Source organism: Triturus cristatus, chromosome 3_2 (genome assembly GCF_964204655.1).
Source record: "Triturus cristatus chromosome 3_2, aTriCri1.1, whole genome shotgun sequence".
Lineage (NCBI taxonomy): Eukaryota > Metazoa > Chordata > Amphibia > Caudata > Salamandridae > Triturus > Triturus cristatus.
This window is the reverse complement of record NC_140584.1, coordinates 659,002,415-659,014,981: the sequence shown is the minus strand read 5'-3', so window position 1 is coordinate 659,014,981 and position 12,567 is coordinate 659,002,415. Positions and strand designations below refer to the sequence as shown.

The 12,567-nt window shown below is 42.1% G+C and overlaps 1 protein-coding gene across 17 annotated transcripts in view; it reads left to right on the top strand.

The window, feature by feature from the left end:
* The window catches only part of ADARB1 (adenosine deaminase RNA specific B1), a 1,000,448-nt gene that overhangs the window by 813,043 nt on the left and 174,838 nt on the right, over positions 1-12,567 (top strand). For all 17 annotated transcript variants that reach the window (XM_085648625.1, XM_085648621.1, XM_085648623.1 and 14 more), the window contains one exon: positions 960-1,034. In XM_085648625.1, the coding sequence (XP_085504751.1) occupies positions 960-1,034 (75 nt within the window). The remainder of the gene's footprint in view (positions 1-959; positions 1,035-12,567) is intronic.

Genomic DNA, 12,567 nt, shown 5'->3' with positions numbered 1-12,567 from the left:
CAGTTCTGTAGTAGGGGTATCTCTGTTATAGTCATAAGCGACCCTCCCTCCTCCCCGGTGGAGTAACCTGACGGTATCAGGCCTGTTGTTATACACCTTCAAAAAGAACTGAAAGTAACTTGTGTTGGCTGTGCATCCTGGGATACCGGGGGTCTCTGGAGAGTTTCTTAAAGGCACGGTATCCCTTTAGCAGACACATAATGACAGCCTATAGGGCTTGTCTGTCCACCCCTTCCTCTCTATTGTTTAAAGGGATTTTGGTGAAGGGAGTGTGTGATAATAAAGAAACATGTCAAATGTGAATAAAAATGACATTTCAACTTTATTTTGGCTTTTGTGTTCACTTCAGAGGAAGTGCTGGCCAGTGCAGCCTTGTGGTGATTAGACTGTATTATTTTGTCTGTCTTTTAAGTGTCTTTGCAGGTTTGCAAATGCGGGACAGCTTAAGAGATATTTTTGATTGCTCCGGGGTCCCCGCACATGGGCGGGGATTATTCATAGATTATGACTATAACAGAGATACCCCTACTACAGAACTGGAGTTACAGGTAAGAAACTACTCCTTGTGTATGTTTTGACCCCAAGAGCATGACTATGGATCTTACCGGGACATTCAAGCCATCTAAGAATGTTAACAAATACCTGTCAATTGTAAGTCGAGGCTGCACCCATACACACCTATTAACATTTTTCACTTTAAATAAGTAATTAATACAAAATCCTATCTGTAGACCAACGTGAAATGGTGCATTTCAGTATGGAACTAAATGTGGCAATATCAAATCTTCCCTCTCCAAAATGTGGTTCTAACTAGAGGCTGTCTTGCAGAACATCCGTTTATTCACTAATTAATGTTGTGTATAACTTCTATTTAGGTAAATAGTTACTTTGCACTTTTACTGATCTATTCTTCTGTTCTGTGTAGTGTTAAAGATTAAAACCGTTTTTTGTTTTTTTAGAGAGAAGCAAGCTGTACCAGTCACGGAAACAAGAAAAGCATTTCATCATGGATGTAGACGATGAAGAAAATATGAGTAAGATGCCTTAATCTTTATAGTTAGTGTCATTCCCCAAAACTGAAAAATGCCTATGTAAAAGGCAGGTAAATGAAGCGAGGGTTGAACGGGAAGGATTTGTAAAGTGCCTATTTCATAGGGTTAGAGTGAACATATCCGTGGAAAATTATTCTGATAATCTAAAAAAAACTGGGTACGGTAAGATGTTCATTCATGTGTTCTACAAATTGCAGGCTTTAAAGACCTCAGTTTAGAATTGATGGTGCTTGTTAATTTCGCATGATATTATTCCACATTTTGTTTTCGGTTTCAAATTCAAGAGAAACTGATAAATTATACATAATGTTGGTTGCTTATAAGCCCAGCATGTTTATGATGATATTCGTTGCTTTGCTGGTTAGATTTCTGTAGCAGTCTTTCATGCTCTATTATTTTTTCTCTGTCTGGTTCTGTGTGCAGTGCTTCATAGAGTTGAATTGGGGCTCATTACAAATTATAAACTTTGATTTCAGGCAGGAGAACGTTGACAATGAAAATCTATTTGCAAATTCATTGCTTGCAGTTCAGTCTATTCTTTTGCAGAAACCTTTCATCACCACCACATCTGTATTCTGCACCAGAGTCTTTACATATATTAGGGTGATGCCTCATCCCAGAGGCAAGCCACTCAGCTTGCCCCTTTCAAAGGATAACATAATCTTTCAGATCCAAAGGAGTTATTGACTTATTTTAAATGGCTATGAAGCCACTTATCACAGCCTCATGACATTGTTTTAGTCTGTTGCTGTTTTGAGGTGGGTTTCTTAGGCTACTTTCTCCAGTAATGCTGCAGGTAATATTATTCCACGAAAATGTTCTTCTGCTGTTAATGCTGTTTCCTAAAAGGAATACAGAATTGGCCTTCCGGGCAGGTCTTGCTATTCTGGCAATGTCATGGGCTCCACCAATCGTAGAGCCAAGCATCGACTTGGACTGCCTTTTCTAATCTGTCTAAAGTTTTACTTTCTTTGCCACACTATACTATTGCCTACCTGCTGTGGCAGCCATGGGATTTTGAGCCATTATTTCCTGGCATCTGAAGTACTGATGCTGGGTCTGCAGTTGGAGAGCTGCTGCTAAGTTTTACGTTTGGAGGCCATCTTGTGAAATGAGACTGAATTGTGATTTTCTGTGGACTTGGGTATCACTGAATGCCAAAACGCTTTGGGCCATATTCTCACGAAAAGTATCCTACTCTCTAGATGTCATCTTTCTCTGAATCAGAGGCAGTACTGCCTGCTTCTCAACCTCTTTTATTCTATCTCAGAGTTGCTGGCCCTATCAAATCAAACATTTGCAAAACATAGAATTTCCTAATGTAGAAAACACAAGAACGAATGCAGAAGACACAGAGTCCGATCCTGTAGCACCAAACCCTGCCTGTGTCCACAGGGAAAGGACGTATATCAAATGTTTTCTGCTGGAGAAATGCTTTTCTGGTCACTCACTAGCATTCTTCTAACATCTTGGCATCCTGGCAAGCTTCAGTAGTTGCAAGCTGCTGATTTTGGACTGATGTCCCTTCATCAGCAGTTTGGACCGTTTCGATAAAAGAAAGGAAAATCTTTGAGAAGTCAGTGCTTCCTTGCTTCTGGTGGATACTATATTTATAGAACATACATTATTTTGGTTTCAAGACTGACTTCTTGGTGTCCAACATGTAATTTCCTATGTCAGAATTGTATATTTGTATGATCAAGCCTGCAGCAGAACTATGAAAAAATATTTGCCCATAGTGAGATAGCAGCTTGTGAATTTCAAACCACATTAAGGATGCCTCACGTCTTTTTGAGTTGTTCCAGGAGGAAGCTGACTGCTCCAACTTTATGGGAAACATCAAAAAAGCTTATTTTGATGGGTTATGTACCGCTACTACATCATCTGGGGCTGTTGCTGTTTGCCTCCATCTAAAAGTAGCTTCAAAATGTTGTCTTGTGTATCTTACTGCTGCCTCTGACAAGCTATTGGAGCACAGCTGGCTGGCGTCATGAGAAATCAGGAAGTCATTTATTCTTCAAGGTTGTCTACCTCATTTGAATTTAGACTTTAGGGAACGAGATCTACTGTAATATGTCCCAACCCCACACCCAGTTTCCCCCTCTCCAGCTCCAAAGACATTACTTAGCCATCACTGTTCAAGGCTATCTTTAAAGACTCTGGGTGGGCATTTGAGTTTGTTCTACCTCTGTTGTAGCTTTTCCCTTTATTACCAGTGGATTCTAGAGTTGATGGAAATAGATTGTGAGTAGATTATCAGAACCCTCCCCCCCCCCCCCCCCCCCCCCCCCCCATACTGAATTATTTCCTCCACATCCCGCTGACAAGGACAGGTTAAGAGAGACATGTTAATGAAAAATATTTTATCTCTTCAGAGGAAGAAACCAGTCTCAGTGGTTCTGCTTTAGGAAGAAAATTAAAGAAGGAATGTGCTTAAAAGACTTTTTGTTCAGAGGTTATTGAGGGATTTTAAAATCTTTTTAAAAAGTTGTCCAACGGCTAAGTCTGGTCCCCGGATATTCTATCATGTGGGGTTTCTGGACTTGAGACGTGTGCGTGGTCTGATTGAACTAATGACACATCACTTCATGGAGTACGAAATGTACCCGGTTTGAGGTCCTCCTCTTTAGCTTTTCTTTAGCCCCCGCGCATCTATAGCTACATTAGCTCCAAAAGTACAGTTGGTGCCCTAATACGTGGTGAAAGTCTTCCTGTTAATGAAGACTGGCTAATCTCTGCTTCTATTTTGTCAAGGCAGCATGAGATACCCAGTTTGTCGCTAATCAGTTAAATATTTATTAGGCCAAAGTCGCAAAACAAATTACAACAAAAGAATTGAGTCTTGCGTCGATTTTCAAATCAGAACCAACATTTTTATGCAGTATTAAAACATTTCTTCAAGTTACAGAAATAGTTCCAATGCAAATCCAATATTTACCTATTTTAAAAAAGCCAAAAGAGCAATAGCTGAACACAATTTTGAGCTCCTTATTTTAGCAGCCATTGGTACAGCCAATAGTTAACACCTTTCAATTGCATTACTCAACCTTGTAGAACTCCCCGTGCTTTTTGTAAAAGCTGTTACGAATAGAGAAAAAAGAATTAAAAACTGCTTCCTTGCTGATGTGGAATGACATCAGCAAAAAAAGTGCATTGATGAATACACATGTATGCACCATCATTCATGCGTGAGCATCATGACCGCAGCTTCAGGATGATGACGTATGCATGCATCTCCTTGTAAATGCTTGCATAGATCATAAAGTGGGACCTTTTTTTCCCTTCCAAAATGGTAGGCATCAATCTTGGGGCAATAAATTAACATAGTATATCAAGTGCATTACAGCACATTCTTTGTAGAATGGGGCAGCTCAGTAGCAATTTACAGTTGCCATGCCTAAAAGAACAAGCATTTGCAATGTAATACGTCTCGCATTTGCGAGAGTTTAAGCTATTGGCATTGTTAAATGCCTTTTATTTATGTTTTAAAAATCAACACATAAATAAAAGGCATTGTCATTTACAATGCCAATAGCTCAAACTCTCGTAAATACGAGACCTATTGCATTGCAAATGCTTGTTATTGTGTTTCTTACATATGCCCTTGCAGTTCAAACAATAGTACTAATACTTGTTATGTAGAGCTTTATATCGCAATTCAGCCATTTGTAGGAGCTGCAACTATCATCTCTTACTGTAACTTATTTATTTATTTGAGAGTTATATATGGCGTTAGCTAGACCTGAAGGTATCAGAGCGCTTTATAACAGTAAATGTTCACATCAATGATACCAGATCTTTACCCAGGGCCTCCTTTTCCCTCCCTAGTTGCTGTTGTCATTAAGCAGCGCACTCTGGACGAAAAATATAAAAGAAAGTTAATTTCAGGTACTATTTCTAGTTGAGAAGCCCCCTCAGCTGAGCTCGGTTTCGAAGCCAGTTCCTCAGGTTGACAATTTGGATGGGCAGTGGGTGGGGCTTGGTAGCTATGCGGCTCGCGCCTACTACCCTTGAGCGGCCTGATGTAAATGTCCAGACCACAGCCCCCGGGCTTTTGAACATTATCCGCGCCGCCGTACACTAGAATTTGATTAAACAGCCCCAATTGTGATAAGTGCAAGTGTTGGATCGCCGTGCAAAGCTATTATTATTCTCTTTAATAAGGACCACATGAAAGGGAGCGTGCGGCAGGGGTTGGGCGTAAGTCAGACATCTGGTTGAGATTTCTGCCTGCAGGAATGCTAGTGATGCAGATACGGAGATCTAAAACACATTACGCCCATTAACCTAATAACTGAGATAAACAAGGCAATTTACGTGGACGGAGCAGGAAGCCGAGGCTGCGCTCATGAAAAGAAAGGGCGCTATCAGTTTAACAAGGTGCGTGTCTCCGGAAACCTGTGGAGTTCACCCTCCTCGGGGGATAACATCACACCGCGGGCAGCCATCTTCCTGCTTTGTCCTCTGTGATGATGTGATGTGTGTCGGAGAGCGCGGCCGGCAGCGCAACACTGAAACTAACTAGGAGGGAGGGAAAGTGCGCCATGGACAGGAGATGTGCACGCGTACGGAGTGCACATCTCCTGTCCGCACGTGCCACCTCCTGTCACCCTTCGGCAGAGAAACCGGTGACTATAGGTCTCGGTAAGGCGTGCAGCACATGCGCTGCGTCGCTAGGCGGGACCTGAAAACTGGAGAGAAAAAAACTGACAGAAAGGGATGCAGCAGAACTGTTGGGGAGTAAATGCCAGTGAGTAGCAGGAACAGTGGGGAGAGCGACATGGGAGCTGGGAGGGGAGATTATATAAAAAACAAGCATTGGCAAAGCCAATAGGTCTCACCTTTGGGACCTTGTAAGTAAAACAAAAAAACTGAAGTGTAAGACTTCCTGTTTACATTTACTGTATCCTAAATACGAAGTAAACGTGAAGTCTTATACTAGTTTTTTTTTTTTTCTTACAATGTCCCAAAGGCGAGACCTATTGGCTATGCCAATGCTTGTTGAGGCAGCTTCTCGTCTGCTGAATATTTATCACCTCAGTCACCGGCTCGTGGGTGGCAACAGCGGTGACGTATCAGTGATACGGTACACTAATGCAGACATTTACGACTCGCAAAGAGGAGACGAATGCCGCTTTCATACAGTTTCCTACTTATGATTCGAAAAAAATGCACATCACGTTTGCAAGTCAGAATGGCTTTTCTGTGCATTACAAAAAGGTATTTTGCAGTCGCCAACACTGTTTTTTTTTCTTGCAGTTTGCAGGTGTTTGGACCGCAAAATATATTTATGGGTTGGGCATCCTGTGGCTTATTACTTGATTGAGAGCTGCTCGAGTGACTAGGTGGTCAAACCTGCCCATATTCACCAGGGGTAAAGGGCCAGGAAACCATCACAATCTAAATATTAATCCCCAAAGTCCCTGAAAGGGAAAACTGATGTTGGTGTACAGGTTAGCAGAACAGGTTTAGTGCCCCCCTACCGCCTCCTCCGCGAAATGCAGAGCTCTCTTTATATGCTGGCCCGTGTAAGGGTGATCTCTCATAAGAATCAAAATCCTTTTGATTCTTACCAGACAGGGAGACTGTCCCGAGTTCAGGAAGACTTGAGTGGTCTGATTGCCTAAGACACGTGCGCAGATGACGCTGCTTTTCTTGACTCTCTTTGGAGCTGCTTTGACGTAATAGCTCTGATGGCTAACGCACCGACCACAGAGATGTGTGGGTTTTACACTGGTTCGCACATTAATGCACCTTTAATCTTCCTATGTCGATAACAAGAGTACCATTTAGTTGGGGCATCGCAGCTAAGCCTCAGTAGCTGCCTAATGGTTATTTTTGTTCCATTTGCTGCAGGCGGGGTTTACTCCCAAAGCCTTGAGGACTTCCCGAATTTGCCTTGAGTCGGGTACAATATAAAAACCAGTGCGACCAGCGCATTTGTTTCCAATTAACGCGATAATTTGAAACGGATGGCATTAATGCTCGCTCCCGAGCACCTTAGGCCAGGGAACAAACAATGCGGGACAATCACCCGCCTTGGACCAATTGCGTGCTTTCTTTTTAAGAAAGACTCATGCACAGGCCAATTGTGGTGTTCTCTGCTGTTTTGAACTCTGAACACGCACAAGCGTGTGTTCAGAGTTCAAAAGCCCTTACTAAATGCCTTGCAGAGCAGCGTATGCGCGCTGGCTCAGGCGAGACCTAAAAAACCGGGGATGAGGAGACCTGTAGGAAGAAACGGACAATCTTTTGAGAGAGGAGGGGATTCAAAAGGTGGAAGCAGCACACAGGAGAAGAGAGTAAGGAAATATGCACTCCCATGGAGCACTGGAAGTGAAAGCAAAACGTAATTCCCTAATGTGGAGCTGTGGAAGGATTCAAGTCATCCACTCAAAAGCATCCGAAAGAAGGTAAGCACCAGGGTGGGACAAACACAAGAAGAAGGAAAGCGATTAAATAAGATACAAGTAAATGAGATTCACAAGAAGGAGAAGGAGGCCATAGTAAGCAATGGTCTGACCTCCGACCACTGTAAGTATTGGTAAAGACAAGAGGTCTTTGATCGCAGACATTTACAATCTGTATGTGTATGAAACCTAAAACTGATAGACACAAAAAAGCAACCACAAATACTCCAGAAAGTCCTATATGAGATGGATCCTTATGAATTTTCATTTCATTAAACTAGTGCAGTTGATTTGTCAAAACCATATCCCTTATCCCTGGTGTCAACCGGCCTGGATGAACACTGCCCTCCATGTTTGCAGCGCACTCTATAACTGAGGATCTTGGCAGTCTTCGTAAGGATCAAAGGCTGGTGTTTGAACCCAGAAATCCTTTAGTTAGGGTACGCAAGCTTGGGTCTGCGAAATACAAACCAGCAATTTACTCTTTTTTTGTTATATACAGCTTGCTTAACAGAAGTGTCCTCATGGAAGCAGTTGCAATATTTGCATTGGATAGATTGTAAATAAAATGACCAATTTTGGCCACCCGTGCATTTTCATTTAATACCCTCACCCGGTTTGCATCTTTCAGTTTTCAAATACCTTCCTGGGCTACAGAACACTTCTGGAGCATGGACTCCTTTGTATCACTCGAATTTCAACAGTACACATTTTCAGATCTGTGCCTGTCTTCCTGCAGACAGAACAAGCAGATGACACGTACCGTTTTGTAATGGACAAGAGGCTGTGTATTCTCATAGTGTCACCACTGCCTTGTAAAACCTTGGTGTGTATGTAAATCTGTGGCAAGGAATACAGGCGAGGTAGTAATGGCATTACCTGATTCCTTTGTTAATGGAAATCAGTCTGCGTGATGACAATCTTTGCCTCCCACCCAATCGCACCCAGCCCCCCTTCTAACCAGCCTCTCCCAACTCCAGCCCCCCCAGTCCCCAATGCTGATGTTGAAGTTACACCTACTGCTTAGTTCACACAAATAGGAAGTAAAAGAAAATTACCTATTATTAATCGGGTGAGATTCCCACTGGTAGTCATTTGCATGTGTCCTCACCTCCAGGTTTACATCTCCGTCGCCATCTTAGTTTGGCCTTCTTCTTTTATTTAAAAAAAATAAATAATGATGATAATAAAGACCCAACAAAAAAATCTCACCTGAAGAATTGAAAATAACTTCTGCCAGTCTTGCCTCCATGCTGCTCCCAGTAGTGATGGCCAGTCCGCGTCAGCTGTTAGCCAACTCACCATCACTATGCTTGTTTATGAATCTTCATAAACTACACACATCACTACTTCGCACAAATGAGTCCTTGCACACTGTGAGCAGACCCAACTGCCGCCTGAAAGTAGCCCTGTCCTCATACACTTACCTTCAATAAGTGTTTTCATTTTTCCAAGTGATTAGTTAAGATGCCAACTTGGGGTGTATGTTGCGTTATTACTGGGCATTCCTCCCTCTCAGCCGTCCACACCACCCGACATGGCCCTTCTAGTGCAGCGGGTTGTTAATTGAACGCCCCCCACACCGCTTCTGAGGGATGGAAAGAGCCTTTAAACGTTCATTTCCGCTTTTTATATGCTAGAGTAGTGTACAAAGCGCAGCTAAGGTTAGGTACAAGGCCATTTCAGGGGCACCATTATATTAGTAAATAAGATTAGCTGATGTTTTATTAATGCGTTGATTGCATTTTACAGAATGAACACTTTAGAAATATTGGGCCAGATGTACAACCCTAAATTGCATGCGTAAACGGGTTTGCGACCTGTTTGCGCATGCAAAATGGCCCAGGACCATGTACAATTCCTTAATAGCGAGTCGCAATTTATTTGCGACTCGCTATTTAGGAATTGCGCGTCACTATTAGGAAGGGGCGTTCCCTTGCTAATTGCGTCCGCAAAGCAATGTATGAATGTTGTGTGAACAATTGCGGTCGCAAAACACTCGCAAATTACCACCCTCTTCAAGAGGATGGTAATGCAGTCGCAAATTGGATGGAGTTCCCCTTTGTGACTGTCTCTAAAAATATTTTTAAGGGCTGCCTGACCACTGCCTGCCCTTAACCCCTTCAATGCGTGTGACGGAGCGGTTCCGTCATGCGCGTCGGTCGCGCTGTGCGGATGACGGAACCGCTCCGTCACGGCCTGCCCGCGCACAAACCCTTCAGCACAGCACGGTAATCCGCACCGCGCTGAAGGGGTTAAAAAATGAAACTAAAACGTTTCATTCTTTTTTTTTTATTTTTTTTTTAATGCATCCTGTTTTCCTTTAAGGAAAACGGGCTGCATTTAAAAAAAAAAAAAGCTGCTTTATTTAAAAGCAGTCCCAGACATGGTGGTATGCTGAGCCCAACAGGCTGCCATCCCTGGAAGGACCTGTCATTCCCAATGGGCTCGCAAATTGCTGTTTACTATGCCACCTGACCGGCAGGTGTAAGAAAAGGTGACTGTAGAAACAGCCAAGACGCATGGCCAGTCAGCAAAGTATCCTTGCTGTTTAAAAAGATAGACATCAGCAAAGACAGTTCTTTTCGCTTTAATGCACCAATGTATGTAAAATCACAAGCGCTGCTTACATGCATTGCATGCAAAAATTATGCGTATGGCCTTAAACTCTGCCCTGTTGGCTTAGATGAGGAAAATGCTTGTTCCGTTTTATAAAGATGTACACGAAGAGTATGGTTATACAGCAGAAAGAGATGGACGGAGGAGATACCTAGATTAATCTGAACAATCGGCAATCACTCAATTCATTCATTATTTAATTTCTTTGTGATTATACAAAGGGCCCAGACCGGTTCAGCTCAGTCTAGGTCATGTCCACAAAGGGAGCATTCCAGTCGTTCCGAATGAGAACTCAACAACCTCATGCACTTGTGGGGTCGCATCAGTGACGAGCAGCCCGAGTCCCTGTGGGACAGCGAGCATAAGACCCACATCTCGTCATCTCCATTTAATTTAGGATGATTTAGACATCAAGACAGTGATGGATGGAAATGTTCAAATTTACCAAAGCCACTTATATTCTTCAAACCCACTGGTAATTTCCGTGGCACAATATTGTATTTGCTTCTATTCCCATTCTCTGGAGATGTGGTCTTACAGCTTGTGTTGGTCTGCCTATTTGGGGGTCTCCCAAGACTGATTTGATATGTTTGGTCTTTCGCTGTGATGCCCCAGTGACCTAAAACAATGGAAGGGAGAGCTGTTTGGAGTAATTTCAAGGTTAATAAACTAAAGCATTTCCTCTGTCACTTTTTTCTGCTATACATGAAAGTCATATGCCAAATACTGGGCATGATTGTAGACAGTTGTGCTTCTTATAAATACATACGTTCCTTTTGCTTTCCCTTTTGCCATTGAAATTCAAGGAGTACCGCATTCCAATCAATAAGCATCTTCTTGACACAATATGTTTACCTCTGGAATTGCTTCCCTGGTGAATAACCTTAAGGCCTTTTAGCGGAATCAACAAAAGCAGTGGTCTCTAGGTGGTAGACAAATGCCACTCGAACATTAGTGCAATTGTTATTGCTCTTTTGATGTAGGAGGTAGTTTTACACTGCTTAAAGTATTGGCAATGTTTTTGGAAAATGTGGGCAAGTTTGGAATTTTTTTCCTTCCCCTGCTTCTTTTTTTCTTTCATATGTTTAAATGTCCTAATGATCTGAATGTCCTGTCACAATTGATGAACCACCAGTGACTGTCTGCTCTGGCTCTGTTCTTTTGATCTTTTGTTTTTATTTTGAGCGCCGAAAGGAGTAACCTATCGAGCTTTTGCTGGAGGATGTTATAAATGAAAATTTAGCTACCATTCCGTCAGCTTTGTCAACTGGGTAAAGTGGTGTGTGCGTTTATGCGTACCAAATTTGACTCCAGAATCCAAATATACATTTGATAAGCACATGTTCCTGGAAGCAGTCTGAAACAGTCAAGCCACACATTCTAGTCTGAGATTATTTTCTTCCTCAAAAAAATCATTTTGTAGTCGTTATCCTTTTTGATTTTCTTTGCATGTGTTATTTAAATTGCTACTTGTGTTTAATTTTTCAAAACAAACCTTTCTGTGACACCTTCACTTAATTCCTGGTTTTCTCCAAAGGTCTTCACTGTTTTTAAAACACAACATTACAGTGTGGTGCTATTGCAAAACCCAACACAATAACACCAAGCAGTTTTGGCCATATTTTAAAAGAACCCCAACATACAGAAAATGTAATTATCTGCTGTCCACACTCACACTTCTACCATGATGCCCTGTTCTCTTCAAATTCTCGATGTTTTGGAAAAGATTATAGTGCTGTGTAACTAACAAATAACTCTATGCCATTTATAAATCGAAGAACTGAAATAACATATATATTTCTACATGAAAACTTAGAAACGGATATCCCGTAAGCCATGATAGATAAACATGGAACTTCGAAATGTTGCTCCCCCCCCCCACTTGACCAGGAGAGCAGAGGATAACGGAAGGTGCTTTGGTCCATGCATTCAACATGCATTGGTACAATGTCACTGAGACTATTCCCTATGCTTCACTGAAACGAGCCTCTTCGTATTTTGAAGTAACAGATCCTGATTGCCTAGCCTGCATTAGTTATTACCAGCAAGGCACATTTTCATTGCTATAATCAGCAGACAGAACTAGAATACTGGCTACCTCCTATAGTATGGCCTTTCGACCAATACAACACCTCATTCACAAAAGGTGGACAAGAAAAAATTGAGTAAATTTACACTCATTCCTTTTTATTTGGTACGCCTAGTCTATATGTCCTGATCTTACACTCCCTGTGTTTGATTGGCCTCAAATAGATACTGAGCTGCTCAAGTGACACTTTTGGGCCCTGTTAGCTTACTAATGCTATTATTAGTATTAATGTATAATCTGGTGCTTCAAAGAGAAGCTCGCTAAAACCTAGGTTAGATGAAAAGCTACACTTGTAGTAAAGAGACTCTAGAGCTTGTATGTCCTTCTGGGACCGGCATCATTATTAATGGTTCTGGGTGTGTCAGAGCAACAGAAGAACTTCTAAAGAGCGAGAAGG